The following is a 27,002-nucleotide window of genomic DNA, read 5'->3' as shown; positions in this document are numbered from 1 at the left end:
TCTGGTGTGTTAGGGTCGGGAATAATTCATATTTCCCTCCCTCTCCATGTCTCACTCTCACCCACTCTCTCTCACCATCTTTCTCACCACTTCACTTTCTCTCAAGGAAGCCCTCAAGTTTCCTTGGAGACAAGGAGAGAGAGGAGGGTTTGGGTGCAAACGGATGTGGATTTCTCTCTATTTCAATCTCTCTCTCTCTCTTTCTCTCTCTGCTGGTCTTTTCCATATAAAGCTCCTTGTTAGAACACTACCTGTCGAAGCAGCAGCAGCAGCTGATGTAATTCCATTATTATGTGAAGAATAAAGAGGATGAGTGATGGTGAATTCACAATGAGAAACACGAAGGGAACTGTTCTTCTGATATATCTGGTGTCATATAGTGACATGTCCATTGATTCATCACCAACCCCATAAAGACTAGAGAACTATTCAAGATAAGAATCTTACTGAGGAGTCATATAATGTTGCAGCCTAAAGAGAAGATGACCTCTTGTGCCCTACCTTGGGTAATGACCAGAGGAGGCTGGTGGGAGGCGCTACAGGAGGACGGGCTCACTGTAACGGCTGGAATGGAATCAATGGAACGGAGTAAAATGTGTAGTTTCCATGTGTTTGATACCGTTCCATAGATTCCATTCCAGCCATTCCAATGCTCACGTCCTCCTATAGCTCCTCCCACCAGCCTCCTCTGGTCATGACAGTATTTAGTATTCATGACGCATGTTCCCCTTCATACGAACCCGGGGTGAACCAATGGTCAGACAGACAGCACTGTACACATAAAATAAGCCACGGGAGATTTTTTGAGCGAGAATAAAGACGACTTTCGAGTAGTAAGCCATGTTAATAAGAAGGGTCTAGAAGAGTCTTATATGGTGAGCTACGGAGTGACTAGGACAGGCAGGACCCATACTATTGTGGACGACTTAATTCTTCCTGCTGCGGATATTGCTGGGACAATGCTGGGGGAAAGGCCCAAAAAAACTACACAGACAATGTCTTCATCAAACAACACTGTTTCACGACGCATCAGTGACATGGCAGGAGATGTTTTGAAACAATTACTGCTTCGCATTCAAGCCAGTGAATTATTTGCGTTACAGCTGGATGAGTCAACAGACGTGGCGGGCCTGGCACAGCTCCTGGTATATGTCCCGTTACGTTTATGGGGGTCAATTAAGGAAGACATCCTCTTCTGCAAACTGCTGGAAACCCAACATAAGCAGAGTTATGTGCATCCTGTCAAGCACACCCTTCTCATTAACCTGTGGTGAGTTATTCACCATTTTTGATAAACAAATAAGGTTTTATATGTAAGATGGCGAAATAAATAGCAAAATGATTGATTATTATTATATTATTATTTGTGCCCTGGTACTATAAGAGCTCTTTGTCACTTCCCACGAGACAGGTTGTGACTGTGGGGCAGGCTTCCAATGATGGCAAAAAACAACATTTGATAGAGTGCTGACCCTGGTGCTGGAGGGGGTACAGCTGACACTGGTGCTGGAGGGGGTACAGCTGACCCTGGTGCTGGAGGGGGTACAGCTGACACTGGTGCTGGAGGGGGTACAGCTGACCCTGGTGCTGGAGGGGGTACAGCTGACACTGGTGCTGGAGGGGGTACAGCTGACCCTGGTGCTGGAGGGGGTACAGCTGACACTGGTGCTGGAGGGGGTACAGCTGACCCTGGTGCTGGAGGGGGTACAGCTGACACTGGTGCTGGAGGGGGTACAGCTGACCCTGGTGCTGGAGGGGGTACAGCTGACCCTGGTGCTGGAGGGGGTACAGCTGACCCTGGTGCTGGAGGGGGTACAGCTGACCCTGGTGCTGGAGGGGAGGGGGTACAGCTGACCCTGGTGCTAGAGGGGGGTACAGCTGACCCTGGTGCTAGAGGGTGTACAGCTGACCCTGTTGCTAGAGGGGAGGGGGTACAGCTGACCCTGGTGCTAGAGGGGGTACAGCTGACCCTGGTGCTAGAGGGGAGGGGGTACAGCTGACCCTGGTGCTAGAGGGGAGGGGGTACAGCTGACCCTGGTGCTAGAGGGGGTACAGATGACCCTGGTGCTAGAGGGTAGGGGTACAGCTGGCCCTGATGCTAGAGGGGGTACAGCTGACCCTGGTGCTAGAGGGGGTACAGCTGACCCTGGTGCTAGAGGGGGTACACAGCTGGAGGTTGAATGTTTGAAGGGGTACGGGACTATAAAAAGTTTGGAAACCACTGTATTAGACAAATCCTCACTATGGCCTCTGGGGAAACGTACACGTATTCCTCCTGAAGGATTCCAGAATCTTGTTGAACCCAGTGTGTCTACAGGACAGCTGGGCTGTATATTAGTACGATGACTGAGTGATATAAAGGTTGCGTTTACACAGGCAGCCCAATTCCAATCTTTTTTTCACTAATTGGTCTTTCAACCTGTCAGATCTTTGGCCAATAATTGGGCAAAAGATCGGATTTGGTCTGCCTGTGTAAACTCAGCCTTAGATAGTTAGATCAATCTGTTTTAGGTGAAATAATTACACAAATACACTTATAGAAGAAAACTGAGTATTGTCATAGTAGTCAACAGTAAATCAGCTAAACCAAAATGGCCGCCCGGCTGGCACACGTCATCATCAGCACTGGTCTGTACTCACTGATGAGTAGAGGTGTCCCTCCCCGTTCATGGCGATGTACAGACCCATCTTGACTGACTGGATGGCCACCACTCGAAGGCCAACTGGGATGAGGTTGAACAAAGCTGAGAGACAAATCAGAATACACATTATTGTGTGTGTGTGTGTGTGTGTGTGTGTGTGTGTACGTAGCACACGTATGCATCTATATAAGATTCAGATACTCAGTCAACCATGTGACACAGTTCCCCACACACACACACACACACACACACACACACATGACTAGAATGGAACGATACAGTATATACAGTAACCTACCAGAACACATGAATGGATCACGAGACGTGTATGAGACTTGACACATGCGTGTAGTAGCCGTGTGAGAAACGACATTATTCACAGAACCGTGTTCATCTGGACTTCAGTGTGTCAGTTCTCATTTGTCCATGTCTGACATGTACTGCATGAGATCTGTGATTGGATGACTTCTGATAAAATGTCTGTCCCTGGGTTGACGGAGGTTGCCACTCAGCCACTCAATCTACCCCCCATCTGTGTGTGCATGTGTGTTCGGACTCACAGGAGTTAGTGCCGTCATCTTTGGTCCCGTCCAGACATCCATCTGGGTTCATCTGCAAGTAGTATCCCTGTCTGCAGTACAACCTGGTCACTATGCCCTTAAGCTGTGGATCTAGAGGGAGAGAGGAGAGAGGAGAGAGGAGAGAGGAGAGGAGAAAGGAGAGGAGAAAGGAGAGAGAGGAGAGAGAGAGGAGAGAGAGAGAGAGAGAGAAGAGAGGAGAGAGAAGAGAGGAGAGAGAGAGAAGAGCGAGAGAGAAGAGAGAGGAGAGAGAGAGAGGAGAGAGAGAGGAGAGAGAAGAGAGGAGAGAGAAGAGAGAGAGAGAAGAGCGAGAGAGAAGAGAGAGAGAAGAGAGAGAGAGTCTCATTATTAAAAGGTGGGCTGGCTTCAGTGTAAAATATCTAGACTACATTATTCGGAGGTTTCTTTTATCTCCGTGACAATATCAGTCTGTTCTCACAAAGAAAGAGCGAGCAGACAGACCGGAGCTCAGGAGAAAAAGCTCTTAATCTCAGAAATGTCTGAGAATGTCAGCATGTGTGTGCAACCCAGTCCACACCCACACAGGCCCGAGACTTCATTGTGTTCTCCCCCAACTCCCTGTCACAAAACAGCCAGAGAAAGAAACATGTCAAACAGAGAAACAGAGAGAGAAACAGAGAGAGAAACAGAGATAGAGAGCGTAAGAGAAGGATTTTAGAACAGTGTTCTAGGGCTGAGGAGAAAGAGAATAAAGGAACAGGAGGAGCCATGGACAAACAGTGGTGAAATAGCTGGACCCAACACACACATACGGTGCATTCAGAAAGTATTCAGACCCCTTGACTTTTCCCACGTTTTGTTACGTTACAGCCTTATTCTAAAATGGATTCAATACTTCTTCCACCCTCATCAATCTACAGAAAATTCCCCATAATGACAAAGCAAAAAGAGGTTTCTAGACATTTTTGCAAATGTATAAATAAGAAAACGGAAATATCACATTTGCATAACTATTCAGATCCTTTACTCAGTACTTGTTGAAGCACCTTTGGCAGTGATTACAGAGTCTTAATCGTTAATTATGACGCTACAAGCTTGACACACCTGTATTTGTGGAGTTTTTCCCATTCTTCACTGCAGATCCTCTCAAGCTCTGTCAAGTTGGATGGGGAGCGTCGCTGCACAGCTATTTTCAAGTCTCTCCAGAGATGTTCGATCTGGTTCAAGTCCGGGTTCTGGCTGGGCTACTCAAGGACATTGAGACTTGTTCTGAAGCCCCTCTTGCGTTGTCTTGGCTGTGTGCTAAGGGTTGTTGTCATACTGGAAGGTGAACCTTGCTCCGTTCATCTTTCCCTCAATCCTGACTAGTCTCCCAGTCCCTGCCGCTGAAAAACATCCCCACGGCCTGATGCTGCCACCACCATGCTTCACTGTATGGATGGTGTCAGGTTTCCTCCAAACGTGACGCTTGGCATTCAGGCCAAAGAGTTCAATCTTGGTTTCAATAAGACCAGAGAATCTTGTTTTTCATGGTCTGAGAGTCTTTAGGTGCCTTTTGGCAAACTCCAAGAAGGCTGTCATGTGCCTTTTACTGAGGAGTGGCATCCGTCTGGCCACTCTACTATAAAGGCCTGATTGGTGGAGTGCTGCAGAGATGGTTGTCCTTCTGGAAGGTTCTACCATCTCCACAGAGGAAATCTGGAGCTTTGTCAGAGTGACCATCGGGTTCTTGGTCACCTCCCAGACCAAGGCCCTTCTCCCCCAATTGCTCAATTTGGCCGGGTGGCCAGCTCTAGGAAGAGTCTTGGTGGTTCCAAACTTCTTCCATTTAAGAATGATGGAGGCCACTGTGTTCTTGGGGTCCTTCAATGCTGCAGACCTTTGTTGGTACCCTTCCCCAGATCTGTGCCTTGTCACAAACCTGTCTCGAAGCTCAGGGTCTGAATACTTATGTAAATAAGGTATTTCTGTTTTTATTTTGAATACATTTGCAAACATTTCTAAAAACCAGTTTTCACTTTGTCATTATGGGGTATTGAGTGTAGATCGACAAGGATTTTTTTAGAATAAGGCTGTAACATAACAAAATGTGGAAAATGTCAAGGGGTCTGAATACATTCTGAATGCACTGTACACCGACCGCACCATCCTGCCTCACACACACACACACACACATACACACACACACACACACATACACACACACACACACACACAGCACCCTCCTGTGTCTCTGTAGTAATGAAGGATTCCCCTTCTGTTGACATTAATATTAATCTGATGCTCTGCACATGTAGACCACACCCAATGCACTCTCTCTCTCTCACTCTCGTTCTCCCTCTACACACACACACACACAAACACACTCACACTCGACACACACTTTCTTTCACACAAACAGACCACACCCTCTTCTGAGTCTCTACAGCAATGTGGAGATCCCCTCTGAAGGTGTTGTTGGTTGTGGTGATGTGTGTGTGCCAGAGAAAAAAAAGGTATGCTCCAATGAACATGATAGATTAGAACTGCAGACGAGACTGACCCAGTTTAGAAGAGTGAGAGAGGGAAATAGAGGAAGAGAGAGCGAGAGAAAGGGATTTTCCAGTTTTCACACCAGGGACAGAGGAGGAATGGTTACCAACCCTCTACACTAGTAGTCTGTCTGTTCAGCTCAACGTTCAACCACCTGAGAATACATTTTAGAAGACCTTAGACAACGTCTGGTCATTTTAATTTGGGGGTGAAAAACCACTTTAACCGTCTATTACTATTCAGTCTTTACTAATGACCAGAACAGAGTAGAGATGAGGAGATAGGGGTGGAGTCACTGAGATGAGAACAGAGTAGAGATGAGGAGATAGAGGTGGAGTCACTGAGATGAGAACAGAGTAGAGTTGAGGAGATAGAGGTGGAGTCACTGAGAAGAGAACAGAGTAGAGATGAGTAGATAGAGGTGGTCACTGAGATGAGTAGAGATGAGTAGATAGAGGTGGAGTCACTGAGATGAGAACAGAGTAGAGATGAGGAGATAGGGGTGGAGTCACTGAGATGAGAACAGAGTAGAGATGAGGAGATAGAGGTGGAGTCACTGAGATGAGAACAGAGTAGTGATGAGGAGATAGGGGTGGAGTCACTGAGATGAGAACAGAGTAGAGATGAGGAGATAGGGGTGGAGTCACTGAGATGAGAACAGAGTAGAGATGAGTAGATAGGGGTGGAGTCACTGAGAAGAGAACAGAGTAGAGATGAGTAGATAGAGGTGGTCACTGAGATGAGTAGAGATGAGTAGATAGAGGTGGAGTCACTGAGATGAGAACAGAGTAGAGATGAGGAGATAGAGGTGGAGTCACTGAGATGAGAACAGAGTAGAGATGAGTAGATAGAGGTGGAGTCACTGAGATGAGAACAGAGTAGAGATGAGGAGATAGAGGTGGAGGAGATGAGATATGAGGAGATAGAGGTGGAGTCACTGAGATGAGAACAGAGTAGAGATGAGGAGATAGAGGTGGAGTCACTGAGATGAGAACAGAGTAGAGATGAGGAGAAAGAGGTGGAGTCACTGAGATGAGAACAGAGTAGAGATGAGGAGATAGAGGTGGAGTCACTGAGATGAGAACAGAGTAGATATGAGTAGATAGAGGTGGAGTCACTGAGATGAGAACAGAGTAGAGATGAGGAGATAGAGGTGGAGTCACTGAGATGAGAACAGAGTAGATATGAGTAGATAGAGGTGGAGTCACTGAGATGAGAACAGAGTAGAGATGAGGAGATAGAGGTGGTCACTGAGATGAGTAGAGATGAGTAGATAGAGGTGGAGTCACTGAGATAAGAACAGAGTAGAGATGAGGAGATAGAGGTGGAGGAGATGAGATGAGAACAGAGTAGAGATGAGTAGATAGAGGTGGAGTCACTGAGATGAGAACAGAGTAGAGATGAGATAGAGGTGGAGTCACTGAGATGAGAACAGAGTAGAGATGAGTAGATAGAGGTGGAGTCACTGAGATGAGAACAGAGTAGAGATGAGGAGATAGAGGTGGAGTCACTGAGATGAGAACAGAGTAGAGATGAGGAGATAGAGGTGGAGGAGATGAGATATGAGGAGATAGAGGTGGAGTCACTGAGATGAGAACAGAGTAGAGATGAGGAGATAGAGGTGGAGTCACTGAGATGAGAACAGAGTAGAGATGAGGAGAAAGAGGTGGAGTCACTGAGATGAGAACAGAGTAGAGATGAGGAGATAGAGGTGGAGTCACTGAGATGAGAACAGAGTAGATATGAGTAGATAGAGGTGGAGTCACTGAGATGAGAACAGAGTAGAGATGAGGAGATAGAGGTGGAGTCACTGAGATGAGAACAGAGTAGATATGAGTAGATAGAGGTGGAGTCACTGAGATGAGAACAGAGTAGAGATGAGGAGATAGAGGTGGTGTCACTGAGATGAGAACAGAGTAGATATGAGTAGATAGAGGTGGAGTCACTGAGATGAGAACAGAGTAGAGATGAGGAGATAGAGGTGGAGTCACTGAGATGAGAACAGAGTAGATATGAGTAGATAGAGGTGGAGTCACTGAGATGAGAACAGAGTAGAGATGAGGAGATAGAGGTGGAGTCACTGAGAAGAGAACAGAGTAAAGATGAGTAGATAGAGGTGGTCACTGAGATGAGTAGAGATGAGTAGATAGAGGTGGAGTCACTGAGATGAGAACAGAGTAGAGATGAGGAGATAGAGGTGGTCACTGAGATGAGTAGAGATGAGTAGATAGAGGTGGAGTCACTGAGATAAGAACAGAGTAGAGATGAGGAGATAGAGGTGGAGTCACTGAGATAAGAACAGAGTAGAGATGAGGAGATAGAGGTGGAGGAGATGAGATATGAGGAGATAGAGGTGGAGTCACTGAGATGAGAACAGAGTAGAGATGAGGAGATAGAGGTGGAGTCACTGAGATGAGAACAGAGTAGAGATGAAGAGATAGAGGTGGAGTCACTGAGATGAGAACAGAGTAGAGATGAGGAGATAGAGGTGGAGTCACTAAGATGAGAACAGAGTAGAGATGAGGAGATAGAGGTGGAGGAGATGAGATGAGAACAGAGTAGAGATGAGGAGATAGAGGTGGAGTCACTGAGATGAGAACAGAGTAGAGATGAGGAGATAGAGGTGGAGTCACTGAGATGAGAACAGAGTAGATATGAGTAGATAGAGGTGGAGTCACTGAGATGAGAACAGAGTAGAGATGAGGAGATAGAGGTGGTCACTGAGATGAGTAGAGATGAGTAGATAGAGGTGGAGTCACTGAGATAAGAACAGAGTAGAGATGAGGAGATAGAGGTGGAGGAGATGAGATGAGAACAGAGTAGAGATGAGTAGATAGAGGTGGAGTCACTGAGATGAGAACAGAGTAGAGATGAGATAGAGGTGGAGTCACTGAGATGAGAACAGAGTAGAGATGAGTAGATAGAGGTGGAGTCACTGAGATGAGAACAGAGTAGAGATGAGGAGATAGAGGTGGAGTCACTGAGATGAGAACAGAGTAGAGATGAGGAGATAGAGGTGGAGGAGATGAGATATGAGGAGATAGAGGTGGAGTCACTGAGATGAGAACAGAGTAGAGATGAGGAGATAGAGGTGGAGTCACTGAGATGAGAACAGAGTAGAGATGAGGAGAAAGAGGTGGAGTCACTGAGATGAGAACAGAGTAGAGATGAGGAGATAGAGGTGGAGTCACTGAGATGAGAACAGAGTAGATATGAGTAGATAGAGGTGGAGTCACTGAGATGAGAACAGAGTAGAGATGAGGAGATAGAGGTGGAGTCACTGAGATGAGAACAGAGTAGATATGAGTAGATAGAGGTGGAGTCACTGAGATGAGAACAGAGTAGAGATGAGGAGATAGAGGTGGTGTCACTGAGATGAGAACAGAGTAGATATGAGTAGATAGAGGTGGAGTCACTGAGATGAGAACAGAGTAGAGATGAGGAGATAGAGGTGGAGTCACTGAGATGAGAACAGAGTAGATATGAGTAGATAGAGGTGGAGTCACTGAGATGAGAACAGAGTAGAGATGAGGAGATAGAGGTGGAGTCACTGAGAAGAGAACAGAGTAAAGATGAGTAGATAGAGGTGGTCACTGAGATGAGTAGAGATGAGTAGATAGAGGTGGAGTCACTGAGATGAGAACAGAGTAGAGATGAGGAGATAGAGGTGGTCACTGAGATGAGTAGAGATGAGTAGATAGAGGTGGAGTCACTGAGATAAGAACAGAGTAGAGATGAGGAGATAGAGGTGGAGTCACTGAGATAAGAACAGAGTAGAGATGAGGAGATAGAGGTGGAGGAGATGAGATGAGAACAGAGTAGAGATGAGTAGATAGAGGTGGAGTCACTGAGATGAGAACAGAGTAGAGATGAGGAGATAGAGGTGGAGTCACTGAGATGAGAACAGAGTAGAGATGAGTAGATAGAGGTGGAGTCACTGAGATGAGAACAGAGTAGAGATGAGGAGATAGAGGTGGAGTCACTGAGATGAGAACAGAGTAGAGATGAGGAGATAGAGGTGGAGGAGATGAGATGAGAACAGAGTAGAGATGAGGAGATAGAGGTGGAGGAGATGAGAGTAGTGTAGATTATGTTCTAGAAGGACTTCAACAGTACAGATTCACTTAGAGACCCATTTAAACACTGTTTAATCAAGTGTGTCAGGGCTTCCTCTAATACCTTAATGAGTCTCTCTCTGTGTGTGTGGTGTGTGTGTGTGTGTGTGTGTGTGTGTGTGTGTGTGTGTGTGTGTGTGTGTGTGTGTGTGTGTGTGTGTGTGTGTGTGTGTGTGTGTGTGTGTCCTTATGGAAATCCTGTTCCGTATGAGTGTTAAACGAAGGAGTGTTATCAGACCATTGACTTCCACTCAGAGACAGAGAGGGTATCAGGAACACACATCTGTACCTTAACTAGACTCTCCTAAAGACCCTCCTTTATGGATGGTTCATCCTGGGTCTGGTTTCCCTGAGCCTCTGTAGCGTTACACAGTTCAAAGCTGCACAGTCAAACATGACATGGAATGTGGGGAAAAACAAAGCCCTTTTCCTAAAGTGTATCTCTTTTTCAATGGAATCACATGGTCAAGACGACCCAAAACAAATACAAAATTCCCAAGCTTCCATAAATCTTACTAACGGAATTGTATTTCTTAACTTTGGGAATTCTGTCTGCTTCAACAGGCAGGGTCTCTTTCCTTCCTCACTGACCTGCTGTGTGTTACTGAGGAGAAATTCCCATTTTCCCAGATTCCCATATCCTGTCTGTTACTAGGGAAACTGGTCCAGGATTCCCTCTTTGTCTGGGTTGCCATGGATACAGTCTCCTGATCCCAATGTCCCTGTCTGCTTATCCAGAGGAAGGTATTTCCCCGTCTTTGTCTGCATTGTTCCAACACCGCTAATCTCTGGTTATCCTCCCCATGAGGATCCATATCATTTTAATCAAAATGATATCGACCTATTGAATAGAACATGTATTGAATAATGCCTGTCGCCATAAATCAAAATGTCAATATCATACGATTCTGTATTGCACGAGAGCAATCATTACAGTAGTTGTCATCATTGGTAGGCTACTCTAAATCAGGAATATATGGACTCTACATGGGCTCTCAGGGCAACTACAGATGGTGGACGTTCCTGTAACATACATGGACTAGGGATTCTATGACCAATGATTGATTTCTGCTATGTGTGACTACTTGAAAGAAGGTGTAACATTTTACACTACTTCAAGAAGCAGAAGAGGAGAGGGTGGCTTTTCACAGTATTTGAACATTACCTATGAGAGAGAGGGAGAGAGAGAGAAGGAAAGATGGGAAGAGGGAAGAGAGGCATAGATAAGGAGGAGGAGAGTCTATGTTTGCCCTTCAGAAAACCTTATGTGTGTGTCGCCAGGATTCAGACCCAGTCACGCAGTCAGAGTGGCGATAGGAGAGGAGAAAAGAGAGGCAAGAGGAGAGGAGAAAAGAGAGGAGAAAAGAGAGGAGAGAGGAGAGGGGAAAAGAGAGGAGAGAGGAGAGGAGAAAAGAGAGGAGAGAGTAGAGGAGAAAAGAGAGGCGAGAGGAGAAAAGAGAGGCGAGAGGAGAGGAGAAAAGAGAGGAGAGAGGAGAGGAGAAAAGAGAGGAGAGAGGAGAGGAGAAAAGAGGCGAGAGGAGAGGAGAAAAGAGAGGCAAGAGGAGAGGAGAAAAGAGAGGCGAGAGGAGAGGAGAAAAGAGAGGTGAGAGGAGAGGAGAAAAGAGAGGCGAGAGGAGAGGAGAAAAGAGAGGCAAGAGGAGAGGAGAAAAGAGAGGCGAGAGGAGAGGAGAAAAGAGAGGTGAGAGGAGAGGAGAAAAGAGAGGCGAGAGGAGAGGAGAAAAGAGAGGCGAGAGGAGAGGAGAAAAGAGAGGCGAGAGGAGAGGAGAAAAGAGAGGCGAGAGGAGAGGAGAAAAGAGAGGCGAGAGGAGAGGAGAAAAGAGAGGCGAGAGGAGAGGAGAAAAGAGAGGCGAGAGGAGAAAAGAGAGGCGAGAGGAGAGGAGAAGAGAGGAGAGAGGAGAGGAGAAAAGAGAGGTGAGAGGAGAGGAGAAAAGAGAGGAGAGGGGAGAGGAGAAAAGAGAGGTGAGAGGAGAGGAGAAAAGAGAGTAGAGAGGAGAGGAGAGGAGAAAAGAAAGGTGAGAGGAGAGGAGAAAAAACAGGCTCTCGCCTGAGGATATATGGCCAGGCTTCAACCAGAAGCTACCACAGCTGGAGGGAGGGAGGGAGGGAGGGAGGGAGGGAGGGAGGGAGGGAGGGAGGGAGGGAGGGAGGGAGGGAGGGAGGGAATGGGAGGGAGGGAGGGAGGGAGGGAGGGAGGGAGGGAGGGAGGGAGGGAGGGAGGGAATAGTGGAAGGAGAGAGGAGGAGGGAGAATGGAGATGAGTAGTGGAGGAAACAAGTTGTAAGGGAGGAAGGAGGAGAGAGGAAAGAGAGAGAAGAAGGGAGAGGGGACTGTCTAAACATCACCATCACAATCTGAGGGATAAGAGTAATGGATTATACCTCCCCTCCAACACACACACACACACACACACACACACACACACACACACACACACACACACACACACACACACACAGCCCTGTAAACTCTCTCAGATATCAGATAGGGATACCACAGAAGTTTTCATCTTTACATTCTGAGAATTCTTATATCCCAACACGTCAGCTGAGAGTGTATCAGAATGACTCCAGCCTCCTAGAACTGCTCTTGTTCATTTAGATGGTTGAGAATGTTCAGAAAGCAGATGGGGGAGACTAGAGATTTGGAAAAGAGATTCAGATAGAGAGATGTACTGTATCATCATAAACAGAGGAGACCCTGGAGAGAAAATGGTAGATGAAGGACGGAGAGGGGGGGAGGGAGGGGGGAGAGAGGGGGAGAGGGAGGGGGGCAGTAGTTCCTTCTGGAATCAAACCAGACATGACCTTTTCTCTGTCTTACTGAAAAATGAATCGGGATCAAAAGAGATGTTCAACAGATCAAAGCACCATTCCTTCTATCCCACCTTCCATCCTTCTCTACTCTTCTCTTCCCTTCTTCCTTCACTGCCTCTCCTCCCCTTTTCATCCTTCTCTTCCTCCGTCCATCTCCTCTTTCTTTCTTTCTCTGCCCTCCCCTCTTTCATTATTCTCCTTTTCTCCCACTCTTCCCCTCTCTTCTTCCTTCAATCCCTCTCATCCTTTCCCCTTTCCTCCTCCACCCCACCTCTCCTTACTCTCCTCCTCCTCCTCTCTCTCTCCCTTCACACCTCTCCTCCTCCTCTCGTTCCTCTTACCCCCTGCTCACTCCAGGTTAAGAAACCCTGAATTCATATTTCATTTTTGACAGGATGCTTGAGGCAACTCCCCTCAACTACACACACACACACACACACACACACACACACACACACACACACAGCATGTGTCTCAGACTGTACTGTGTTCTACATGCATGCACCCCATCTATAAGGCCACAGGTTGCACTGAATGTCATTGGCTTTGACAAAATGGCTGTCACTTGACTGAGGTTGCTGCGCTCACAGTCAGTCACCCGCTCTCTCTCTCTCCTGAGACCAGTCATGCCAGTTACCCCCTGCCATACAGAGCTTGTCATGATGTCATTTTCGTATATTGGTGGTGTCAGCTATACTGTATGTATGAATCAAGATATGTCAAATTCAATAGACTACGTTTCAAAAGCTGTCTGTTCTTTGACTCAACCTGATTCAAGTTCTGTGAAAAATACCTATAAAATAGCCAACTGTTTGGTGAGATATTTAATACGGCAACCTGATTCACCTATCCACCCATCAAACATATTTGAATCTGTATGTAACACCTAACTGTAACATCGATTTTGTCCGACTCAAACCCTTCACTCAGAAAGGCAATCAGCAGTAAACCAATCAATGAAAGATTAGGCTAGAAATCGTTATTTTCCCACTTTAGTCTCAACTCCTAGGCTAATTCAAATGCGTAATTTGAAGCCTTGTCGAGAGGACGAGAGCGTCAATGTTATCACAATAACTATATTTGTAAGGAATGAAACAGCATTGTGGTCCAACTTACCGGCCACACTGCTTAGGCTACTTTCGTTAACTACCTGTTTTTATTAATGCATGTCGGGGTAAACTATTGAACCGTTGGAGGTAACGTAAGGCTGCTCTCTCCCTCGCGCATAATGACAACGGTAACGTGTCCATGCGTCTCCCGCGCTTTCCGCTCAGCCCACACCTTGTCTCCGTAGCCTTCTCTTCTTCAAGCCGAAGATTCTCACTTTGGAGAAGATGTCGACCAAATTCCCGTTACAAAGTCCTTTATTCTTGTTGGGGCTTCGCCTCCGTCGGTGTGGCGTCGGCCGGTGGACTTGTTGTTCCCGTGCCTGTCTCTTCTGTCGTATCAAACCGCTGGCAATAGCTGCCATGTCTCAACCGAAACAACCCGGGGAAAAGGAAACACAAAGCCCGTTCCCCGTTTCCCGTTGGGCACCGAGCGCAGACGGAACAACAAGCGATTATGTTCGGTCTGCAGCTACAGCCCCATAGTTGTGTCTACAAAATGTATCTTCTTTATCCGTCAGAAAAACATTTCGACACTACGCAATCAAGTCCAAATACCACATTTCGGTGAGGATACAGAACATTGCGTTGTCATTTTATCATGGCCATTCAACAACTAACAACCTGTCACGGTTGTTGTCAAATGATTTCGAATTTGACTGCGTGAATCCTTGTAGAGAAGAAGGTTTTCCAAACTGACAACATTTCCGATATCCGTACTTGGTCATATTTTATCATTAAATATCTGTGACGTTTGATGTCACATAGTCCAAAAACACGAAAATAATTGTCGAAAGGTTTCGTTCTTCTCCTCGTCCAAAAATGTTTAGACTTACCTCCCGTCTTCTACCGGTGATCGACAAAAAAAAACAAGCCTATCGAAAATGTGAACATGCGAATTTGAAGCCACGCGCTAAAGGAGTCTGTCAGACATACTCTCAAAAACATACGGAGCGATTTTAACGTAATTATCTCGTGAAGGACGCAAGCCCCGGACGCTGCCCGGGTGGGGCTTGCTCCTTGGAAGAGAGGTGTGTGATGCTTGCCTCGCGCGCACAGATTCACCAAGTCCGTATGCAAATCCGCCAGTCTCTTCTCCAAAAATAGAAAAAAACAGAAACGAATAACGGAGGAGCACACAATGACCAAATCGGGACGATTGGAATCAAATAACTAAATACTAATAATGATCATCTTGTCATAAAAAAAGGCCCGGAGGAACTTCTCTGCATCAGGTAAAATGGTGACGCAATTTTATTTCACGCTTCAGAAACTTCATCCAGCACGTCGGGACTGTTTTTCCTCCGTGAGAAGGGAAAGGGGACAGGACACGACTCCTGTTGGCTCATGAATTGCTTTCAGATATGAATAAGGGGTGAAAAAAGGTAGGCTACATCAAACGCTCTCCTTCAACTCAGCAATCAAAGGAAACGGGAACAGCCAGACCATTCAGATGAAAACAAGAGTCTGTGCGTCAGACCAAAGCCCCCTCGTTCTGGAGAAACCGTTCGGAAAGAAATACCATATAAATGACCACAAGCGAGTGAACGCCCTCCGCATAAACGTAACCATTAGCACTAGACACCGCCTGAAACTTGAGTATACTGTATACTGTCTTACTCCAACTCCAACTGTTGCTAATACATTGTATACACCATCCGGACACTGATTGATATATCGTGTTGTATATTTCACCAGAAGCAGACACCGAGCCGGAGATAGACATGTAACTGTATAGCCAACGTTGAGAATGTTTACACCTCATCTGATGTTAATCTTGATCAGATGAAAGATAGAGACCCAGCACATTGTCAAGTGGAGAACGTCCCCAAAAGGTTTAATTAGCTATTCAATGTTCTTTAGTATAGGCCTAGAAGTATCACGTGCACCTGTAAAGAGATCCCAGTCAGCGCCACTCCTGTATTCCTGCATTGAGTCATGTCCAAAAACACGGGAGTATGGAGAAGTGTTTTCCCCCTTATATCCCCCAACACAATCATTGAGACACAATCCATAAAAGACGGCATTAAAACTTAAATCAAAATGGCAAAATAGTCCGTGTTATGGTATCTATAATTCAATTAAACGAATCGATGGGCTGTAAAATTGAGGGAAAGTTGATCCTTTTGGTCAGTTGAATTCATTAATAACATGGGAGGGCAGATCTTCTGACCGGAGCAAAGCCACGTCTTATTTCAGCACCATGGGCAGCGACCGCGGCCTACAGTTCCACCAATCGCATGCTGTCTGCGGCTGAGCTGTGAGTAAACATGACCCCTGAGTTGAGGAGTAGCCTATAAATAATCCACGTGAAAATATCTCAAAACTAACTGTTTTTTTTCCTCATAATGTTAACCAAACTGCAAACTAGCCTATTTTTAACCAGGTCATAAACAATTTAAACGTAGTGAGTGAGTCATCGTCTTCCCGGGTAGAAGAGTGTCTATGCAGTATGCTGCCTGGAAAAGGGACAAGTCTGGAAAGGTCCCCATTGAAGCAGTGATGCGTGATCTCAATGGGGCTTCATCCCGGATTAATTCAAGTTTTAATTGACTAAATATTTTCAACCCAAACGTGAGAATACCTCCTTCATGGGAGGTTATCCACTGTGGTAGGTTGTTTCAATGTGCTTCCCGAGGATTGTTGTTACATTTCAATAAAGGAATTGAAACTCTACAGAGCCATCTACAGTTGGTCTCTCTCTCCCACGAATTAAATCATCTGGTCAAAACCATTCATTCAAGACAAACAGTTTGGCACATTTTCAATCGCGTTTAGCTTAGTGAGGCACTTTCTTGAATCTGTATCGGCTTTGGTGGCAGAATTAAAGTTTTAAAAATGCATGAACCAGCGTCGATTCACAGGAGAGATACGGTAGTCAGCCGGAGTGCTCTGAACTGTACACCCGCCCCGTTTTCAGTTTAATAAATGAAAGGCCTACGGAGCTCAGGTCAGTGGCTGCCTCTGCGGGTAGATCCGGTGGGTTTCCTGCACGTTGTGTTCCCGACCACAGACTCACAGAAGAATGAGAATTCGATGTGATTCTCCGTGACAGTTACAAGCCATTGACATTAATATTACAACGAAACAGAATTTACTTTTCCAAAATTCAGAAGGCATAGACTTTTCAAATCTGATGACGTTCAAAAAGGCTAAAAACCTGCAGGAGAGCTCCAGCTTCATTCAGCCTACAGCAAAGGATTGGGTTGCCGAAAAATAAAGTAAAGCTGGATTTGACCGCTTGGGGGCGCCAGACTGTTCAGAAAAAGAAGGCGCTTGTAATAAGCAGTCCAAGAGTTGACTCTTACCGCTGTTGTGCATCTAATCATCCTCTGCTGCAACACAGTAAGGTGCAGGTTGCATGAAATCTATCTCATTGAATCCTCTCCAGTTACTCTGTAGGCCTATAGGGTTATGGTACCACAGCCTACTTACCAACAGGTCTTTTCACACTACAGTACTTACTGGCCATATGGTCAGACCTGGTGTATGGCATCCCATAACTTGGTGTAATATGAATAAATACCAACCCGCACACTGCCTGTCCCAAATGCTCTATCGCCACATGTTCATAACGCTACACATGTGGTTGACCAGAGAACTTCAAGCAGAAAGAGGGCTACATCTATTTAAATCTTCTTACTGATTGTAGTGCACACACACACACACACACACACACACACACACACACACACACACACACACACACACACACACACACACACACACACATTGCACAGTGGGGAATGGAAATAAAACATCTTGTTGTCTTTGTGCTGATGTTTTTATCCAGGTCAACTGCTGTTGAGGATCATTAATAAATCAAAGCTTCCTGACTACATTTACATAAAAATCCTTTCTCCTCATTTCAATATTTAAAAAAACCTTCAAAAGGAAACGTTCACCCCCTTCCTCCCAAAACCCCCTTCCCTGTCTATGTAGTGAATAAGAGTGGAACAAATGTTTAAAAACACTCTAAAACACTCTCTCTCTCTTCCTCTCTCTCTCTTTCTCTCCTCTCATCTCTCTCTCTCTCTCTCTCTCTCTCTCTCTCTCTCTCTCTCTCTCTATCTATCTATCTATCTCTCTATGCCAAAGGGCCTCATTACTACATATGCAGATGAGTGTGTGAAAAAGAATGAGAGAGAGAGAGAAAGAGAAAGAGAGGGAGATTATTTAGAGAAGCTGCTGTGTTATATCCCTAGGGGAGTTATCTTCCACATTTAAATCAATACATTAGCTGATCATCCTGTCTGTAGGACTGTTTATGTGTGTATGCTATATATTTCTTTGTCCTGCATCCTTTCCTTTTACATCCTTCCGAATGAGGTTATCGGAAAAAAGGGCAGAGAAGGATAAAGAGAAAGGGATATTTTGTTTTCTGCAGAGGAGAGGAGAGCTCCCTCCATAGGTAACACAGGAGCACAGCACTCTTCCCCCTCACTCTCTCCATCCTCCTCTCTTTATTCTCTCTGTACAGAATGCTAGTCTAAGCTGATATATCATAGTATGAATGGAAACTTAATCATAGTGAATGAATAACACCCTAGGAGTTATTAATACTGTAGGTGTGTTCATCAGAGAATGACAACTAGACCGTTATACAAAACTAGTATACAACAGAAAAGGCCATTATATTTGTTAGCGGAACAAGACATTTAGTGAAAATGAAAAGCACAATCAATTACTCTGCTAATGAAGGTATCCCCTTGGGTGTGAGTCATAGGTGGGCAGGGGAGAGAGGGAGGAAGAGAGGCAGATAGAGGGAGAGAAAGAGAGAGGGGTGTTTGCAAATGATTCAAGACTCAGAAAGAGAAGGAAGAGAGGGATGGAGAGAAGGAAGACAGTGCATGGAAGGAGGAAGAGAAGGAGAGCGAGATAAAAAGAAGAGAGAGAGGGAGAAGTAAACACGTCAGAGCTTCTACAGGTTTCCCTGTGGGGGTGTGGAGGGATAACCATCTCTCTTTTGCATACTGATGTGCTGAGTCACAGCGCGCGCACACACACACACACACACACACACACACACACACACACACACACACACACACACACACACACACACACACACACACACACACACACACACACACACACACATATCTCGGTTGATGAAGCTGGGACAGTCCTCCTGCAGTGCAACCCCTCTGTTGCCTAGGTAACATCTGGTGAATAACTATGAGGAACCTCTGGGCAGTAGACAATGGGAATATTGGAATGTTCTATATGGGAGGAGTCAGGGGTAATGGTCAGGCTACAGACAAAAGTGTCAATATTAGCCCACAACAAGTGATCTATAGGTGATTACGGGATGCCAAACTGACCTTAGATTAGTATTCCAGCTGAATACACAGAGAAACATAGGATGCAAAGGGAAAGAACACTACCATGGACCCAACAATAACCAGACACAAACAGACAAAAATAAAAATAGCATCATTTTTTATTCAACATTTATTTTGTGGAGTGGATGCTTCATTTTCACCAACCTCACATCTCTTGTAACCTTGCAATGACACAGAATATCTAACTAACAAGATGTTGAAAACGCCAAACAGATTAACAGAGACACTTCTGATGACTGAATATGCACCAAGTAACCCCAAAAAGCTTTTCTTTCTACACCAGTGTAAAAGCAGTGAAGAGGTTGAAAAAGGTTTTGAACAGCATAAACACAGGACATGTTAAATAATAGAGACTTGAATGCTACTCTAACTCCACAGGCATTCAGGTTACTTTGCAGCATCCCTCCTCCCAACTCCTTGTGTTAACTAGCTTGCTCTCACACACAAACACACACACATACGCATGCACACTCAGACAAGGCTATGTCTGTACCTGTACCACAAGGCTATGTCTGTATCTGTACCACAAGGCTATGTCTGTATCTGTACCACAAGGCTATGTCTGTACCTGTACCACGAGGCTATGTCTGTATCTATACCACGAGGCTATGTCTGTATCTGTACAACAAGGCTATGTCTGTATCTGTACAACAAGGCTATGTCTGTATCTGTACCACAAGGCTATGTCTGTATCTGTACCACAAGGCTATGTCTGTACCTGTACCACAAGGCTATGTCTGTACCTGTACCATGAGGCTATGTCTGTATCTATACCACGAGGCTATGTCTGTATCTGTACCACAAGGCTATGTCTGTACCTGTACCACAAGGCTATGTCTGTACCTGTACCACAAGGCTATGTCTGTACCTGTACCACGAGGCTATGTCTGTATCTGTACCACACTGCTATGTCTGTACCTGTACCATGAGGCTATGTCTGTATCTATACCATGAGGCTATGTCTGTATCTGTACCACAAGGCTATGTCTGTACCTGTACCACAAGGCTATGTCTGTACCTGTACCACGAGGCTATGTCTGTACCTGTACCACACTGCTATGTCTGTACCTGTACCATGAGGCTATGTCTGTACCTGTACCACAAGGCTATGTCTGTACCTGTACCACGAGGCTATGTCTGTACCTGTACCACAAGGCTATGTCTGTACCTGTACCACGAGGCTATGTCTGTATCTGTACCACAAGGCTATGTCTGTATCTGTACCGCAAGGCTTTGTCTGTATCTGTACCACAACGCTATGTCTGTACCTGTACCATGAGGCTAAGTCTGTACCTGTACCACGAGGCTATGTCTGTATCTGTACCACAAGGCTATGTATGTATCTGTACCACAAGGCTATGTCTGTACCTGTACCACAAGGCTATGTCTGTACCTGTACCACGAGGCTATGTCTGTACCTCCACGAGGCTATGTCTGTACCTGTACCACAAGGCTATGTCTGTACCTGTACCACGAGGCTATGTATGTATCTGTACCACAAGGCTATGTCTGTACCTGTACCACAAGGCTATGTCTGTACCTGTACCACGAGGCTATGTCTGTACCTATACCACGAGGCTATGTCTGTATCTGTACCACAAGGCTATGTCTGTACCTGTACCACAAGGCTATGTCTGTACCTGTACCACAAGGCTATGTCTGTACCTGTACCATGAGGCTATGTTTGTATCTATACCACAAGGCTATGTCTGTATCTGTACCACAAGGCTATGTCTGTATCTGTACCACAAGGCTTTGTCTGTATCTGTACCACAACGCTATGTCTGTACCTGTACCATGAGGCTAAGTCTGTACCTGTACCACGAGGCTATGTCTGTATCTGTACCACAAGGCTATGTATGTATCTGTACCACAAGGCTATGTCTGTACCTGTACCACAAGGCTATGTCTGTACCTGTACCACGAGGCTATGTCTGTATCTATACCACAAGGCTATGTCTGTACCTGTACCACGAGGCTATGTCTGTATCTGTACCACGAGGCTATGTCTGTATCTGTACCACAAGGCTATGTCTGTACCTGTACCACGAGGCTATGTCTGTACCTGTACCATGAGGCTATGTCTGTATCTGTACCACGAGGCTATGTCTGTACCTGTACCACGAGGCTATGTCTGTACCTATACCACAAGGATATGTCTGTACCTGTACCACGAGGCTATGTCTGTATCTGTACCACGAGGCTATGTATTTATCTGTACCACAAGGCTATGTCTGTACCTGTACCATGAGGCTATGTCTGTATCTATACCATGAGGCTATGTCTGTATCTGTACCACAAGGCTATGTCTGTACCTGTACCACAAGGCTATGTCTGTACCTGTACCACGAGGCTATGTCTATATCTGTACCACACTGCTATGTCTGTACCTGTACCATGAGGCTATGTCTGTACCTGTACCACGAGGCTATGTCTGTATCTGTACCACAAGGCTATGTCTGTACCTGTACCACAAGGCTATGTCTGTACCTGTACCACGAGGCTATGTCTGTATCTGTACCACAAGGCTTTGTCTGTATCTGTACCACAACGCTATGTCTGTACCTGTACCATGAGGCTATGTCTGTACCTGTACCACGAGGCTATGTCTGTATCTGTACCACAAGGCTATGTATGTACCTGTACCACAAGGCTATGTCTGTACCTGTACCACGAGGCTATGTCTGTATCTATACCACGAGGCTATGTCTGTATCTGTACCACAAGGCTATGTCTGTACCTGTACCACAATGCTATGTCTGTACCTATACCACGAGGCTATGTCTGTATCTGTACCACGAGGCTATGTCTGTATCTGTACCACAAGGCTTTGTCTGTATCTGTACCACAACGCTATGTCTGTACCTGTACCATGAGGCTATGTCTGTACCTGTACCACAAGGCTATGTCTGTATCTGTACCACAAGGCTATGTATGTACCTGTACCACAAGGCTATGTCTGTACCTGTGACACAAGGCTATGTCTGTATCTGTACAACAAGGCTATGTCTGTACCTGTACTACAAGGCTATGTCTGTATCTGTACCACAAAGCTATGCCTGTATCTGTACCACAAGGCTATGTCTGTACCTGTACCACGAGGCTATGTCTGTACCTGTACCACGAGGCTATGTCTGTACCTGTACCACAAGGCTATGTCTGTACCTGTGACACCACCAAGTGGTCACATATCTCTAGTGCCCCCCAACCTCAGGTCACTTAGTGCACATCATCATCTGCAGATCTATCACTTCTGTGTTAATTTGCTACATTGTAATTACTTTGCTTTCATGGCCTATTTATTGCCTTACCTCCTTACTCCATTTGCACACACTGTATATAGATTTTTCTATTGTGTTATTGACTGTATGTTTGTTTATCCTATGTGTAACTCTGTGTTGGTTTTTGTTGCACTGCTTTGCTTTATCTTGGCCAGGACGCAGTTGTAAATGACAACTTGTTCTCAACTGGCCTACCTGGTTAAATAAAGGTGAAATATATAAATATTAGAACCTGACCCCTTCAGCACACAGGGAGACAAACACCTGCCTGGAGGTGACAGCATTCCCATATGCACCCCTAGGCACAACTATGACAACATAACCAACAAAAACGGGTCACAACTCCTGCAGCTCTGTCGCACGCTGGGTATGTACAAAGTCAATGGTAGGCTTCGAGGAGACTCCTATGGTAGTTACACCTATAGCTCATCTCTTGGCAGTAGTACTGTAGACTACTTTATCACTGACCTCAACCCAGTGTCTCTCAGAGCGTTCACAGTCAGCCCACTGACACCCTTATCAGACCACAGCAAAATCACAGTCCACTTGAACAGAGCAATACTCAATCATGATGCATCAAAGCCAAAGGAACTGAGTAATATTAAGAAATGCTATAGATAGAAGGAATGTTGTGTGGAAACCTAATAGTGAAGGTGTAAATTTGGCTGTAGAAAATGTTAACAGTATATTTGACCGCTCAGCTTCCCTATCTATTCTAAAAATTTCAAACAGAAAACCGAAGAAAATGAACAACAATGACAAATGGTTTGATGAAGAATGCAAAAATCTAAGAAAGGCATTGAGAATCCTGTCCAACCAAAAACATGGAGACCCAGAAAACCTGAGTCTACACCTTCACTATGGTGAATCACTAAAACAATACAGAAATACACTACGGAAAAAGAAGGAAAGGCCTGTCAGAAATCAGCTCAATGTAATTGAAGAATCCATAGAATCGAACAACTTCTGGGAAAATTGGAAAACTCTAAACAAACAACAACACAAATAATTATCTATCCAAAATGGAGATGTATGGGTAAACCACTTCTCCAATCTTTTTGGCTCTATAACAAAGAACAAACAGCAAAAACATATACGTACATGATCAAATACAAATCTTTGAATAAACTATTACAGACTACCAGAGCCTACTGGATTGATTCTCCAATTACCTGGAATGAACTACAGGACAAAATAAAAACCCTCCAACCAAAAAAGGCCTGTGGTGTTGATGGTATCCTCAATGGAATTATCAAATATACAGACAACAAATTCCAACTGGCCTTACTAAAACTCTTTAACATGATCTTTAGCTCTGGCATCTTCATCAATATTTGGAACCAAGGACTGATCACCCCAATCCACAAAAGTGGAGACAAATTTGACCCCAATAACTACCGTGGGATATGCGTCAACAGAAACCTTGGGGAAATCCTCTGCATTATCATTAACAGCAGACTCATACATTTCCTCAGTGAAAACAATGTACTGAGCAAATGTCAAATTGGCTTTTTACCAAATTATCTTACGACAGAACACATATTCACCCAGCACACCCTAATTGACAAACAAACCAAAACATAGGCAAAGTCTTCTCATGCTTTGTTGATTTAAAAAAAGGCTTTGACTCAATTTGGCATGAGGGTCTGCTATACAAATTGATGGAAAGTGGTGTTGGGGGATAAACATACAACATTATAAAATCCATGTATACAAACAACAAGTGTGTGGTTAAAATAGGCAAAAACACACATATTTCTTCCCACAGGGCCATGGGGTGAGACAGGGATGCAGCTTAAGCCCCACCCATATATATCAACGAATTGGCGAGGGCACTAGAAAAGTTTATAGCACCCGGCCTCACCCTACTAGAATCTGAAGTCAAATGTCTACTGTTTGCTGATGATCTGGTGCTTCTGTCCCCAACCAAGGAGGGCCTACAGCAGCACCTATATCTTCTGCACAGATTCTGCCAGACCTGGGCCCTGACAGACCTGGGCCCTGACAATAAATCTCAGTAAGACAAAAATAATGGTGTTCCAAAAAAGGTCCAGTCTCCAGGACCACAAATACAAATTCCATTTAGACACCATTGCCCTAGAGCACACAAAAAACTACACATACCTTGGCCTAAACATCAGCGCCACAGGTAACTTCCACAAAGCTGTTAACGATAAATTCTACAACCACATATGTAAAAGGAAGTGATTCCCAAACCTTCCATAACAAAGCCATCACCTACAGAGAGATGAACCTAGAGAAGAGTCCCCTAAGCAAGCTGGTCCTGGGGCTCTGTTCACAATCACAAACAGAGCCCCAGGACAGCAACACAATTAGACCCAACCAAATCATGAGAAAACAAAAATATAATTACTTGACATATTGGAAAGAATTAACAAAACAACAGAGCAAACTAGAATGCTAGTTGGCCCTAAACAGTGAGTACACAGTGGCAGAATACCTGACCACTGTGAATGACCAAAACTTAAGGAAAGCTTTGACTGTGTACAAACTTAGTGGGCATAGCCTTGCTATTGAGAAAGGCCGCCATAGACAGACCTGGCTCTCAAGAGAAGACAGGCTATGTGCATAACCGCCCACACAATGAGGTGGAAACTGAGCTGCACGTCCTAACCTCCTGCCCAATATATGACCATATTAGAGATACATATTTCCCTCAGATTACACAGATCCACAAACAATTTGAAAACAAATCCAATTTTGATAAACTCCCATATCTACTGGGTGAAATTCTACAGTGTGCCATCACAGCAGCAAGATGTGTGTCCTGTTACAACAAGAAAAGGGCAACCAGTGAAGAACAAACACCACTGTAAATGCAAACCATTTTAAGTTGATTTATTTTCCCTTTTGAACTTTAACCATTTGCACATCGTTACAACATTACAAATGTCATATTATATATATATATATATATATATATATATATATATATATATATATATATATATATATGACATTTGTAATGTATTTATTCTTTTGGAACTTCTGTGAGTGTAATGTTTACTGTTCATTTTTATTGTTTATTTAACTTTTGGATAATATCTACTTCACTTGGTTTGGAAATTTTAACATATGTTTCCCATGCCAGTAAAGCCCCTTGAATTTAATTGAATTGAGAGAGAGCGAGAGAGAGTTACTGTCAAATTTAAACTATTTCTGATTTAACAGGCTGGAGCGAAGCCTCTTCCTCTCCCTCCTCTTCCCTTTACGCTCCCTCCTCTTCCTCTCCCTCCTCTTCCACTTCCTCTCCGTCCTGTTCCTCTCAGCCAGGGAACTAGGCTGAGTATCGTTGCTATAAAAAGACTATCTGAAGCACTGAATGTCCAAACCAAACTACCCATCCCCCTCCCTCCCATTCCCATCCCACCCTGTCATTCACCCATCCAGTCAGTAACCTCTCTGTAACATGGGGGCTGTCATTCACCATCCAGTCAGTAACTGTCATTGTCACCATCCAGTCAGTAACCTCTCTGTAACATGGGGGCTGTCATTCACCATCCAGTCAGTAACCTCTCTGTAACATGGGGGCTGTCATTCACCATCCAGTCAGTAACCTCTCTGTAACATGGGGGCTGTCATTCACCATCCAGTCAGTAACCTCTCTGTAACATGGGGGCTGTCATTCACCATCCAGTCAGTAACCTCTCTGTAACATGGGGGCTGTCATTCACCATCCAGTCAGTAACCTCTCTGTAACATGGGGGCTGTCATTCACCATCCAGTCAGTAACCTCTCTGTAACATGGGGGCTGTCATTCACCATCCAGTCAGTAACCTCTCTGTAACATGGGGGCTGTCATTCACCATCCAGTCAGTAACCTCTCTGTAACATGGGGGCTGTCATTCACCATCCAGTCAGTAACCTCTCTGTAACATGGGGGGGGCTGTCATTCACCATCCAGTCAGTAACCTCTCTGTAACATGGGGGCTGTCATTCACCATCCAGTCAGTAACCTCTCTGTAACATGGGGGCTGTCATTCACCATCCAGTCAGTAACCTCTCTGTAACATGGGGGCTGTCATTCACCATCCAGTCAGTAACCTCTCTGTAACATGGGGGCTGTCATTCACCATCCAGTCAGTAACCTCTCTGTAACATGGGGGCTGTCATTCACCATCCAGTCAGTAACCTCTCTGTAACATGGGGGCTGTCATTCACCATCCAGTCAGTAACCTCTCTGTAACATGGGGGCTGTCATTCACCATCCAGTCATTAACCTCTCTGTAACATGGGGGCTGTCATTCACCATCCAGTCAGTAACCTCTCTGTAACATGGGGGCTGTCATTCACCATCCAGTCAGTAACCTCTCTGTAACATGGGGGCTGTCATTCACCATCCAGTCAGTAACCTCTCTGTAACATGGGGGCTGTCATTCACCATCCAGTCAGTAACCTCTCTGTAACATGGGGGCTGTCATTCACCATCCAGTCAGTAACCTCTCTGTAACATGGGGGCTGTCATTCACCATCCAGTCAGTAACCTCTCTGTAACATGGGGGCTGTCATTCACCATCCAGTCATTCACAATCCAGTCAGTAACCTCTCTGTAACATGGGGGCTGTCATTCACCATCCAGTCAGTAAC

The 27,002-nt window shown here is 45.1% G+C and overlaps 1 protein-coding gene across 2 annotated transcripts in view; it reads right to left on the bottom strand.

Annotated features, from left to right (window-relative positions):
* The window catches only part of LOC121838794 (fibroblast growth factor 14-like), an 82,361-nt gene that overhangs the window by 7,948 nt on the left and 47,411 nt on the right, over positions 1-27,002 (bottom strand). Inside the window, exons 1-3 of one of the 2 annotated variants that reach the window (XM_042296748.1) lie at positions 13,944-14,148; positions 3,203-3,313; positions 2,641-2,744 (exon numbers count right to left, since the gene is read on the bottom strand). In XM_042296748.1, the coding sequence (XP_042152682.1) occupies positions 2,641-2,744; positions 3,203-3,313; positions 13,944-14,133 (405 nt within the window). In that variant the 5' untranslated portion in view covers positions 14,134-14,148. Of the gene's footprint in view, positions 1-2,640; positions 2,745-3,202; positions 3,314-13,943; positions 14,149-27,002 lie in introns of those variants that run through there. The other variant, XM_042296747.1, reaches the window with a different exon arrangement.

The sequence above is a fragment of the Oncorhynchus tshawytscha genome, linkage group LG14 (genome assembly GCF_018296145.1).
Source record: "Oncorhynchus tshawytscha isolate Ot180627B linkage group LG14, Otsh_v2.0, whole genome shotgun sequence".
Classification (NCBI taxonomy): domain Eukaryota; kingdom Metazoa; phylum Chordata; class Actinopteri; order Salmoniformes; family Salmonidae; genus Oncorhynchus; species Oncorhynchus tshawytscha.
Note: the sequence above shows the minus strand (reverse complement) of the source record. Positions and strands in the feature narration are given on the sequence as shown.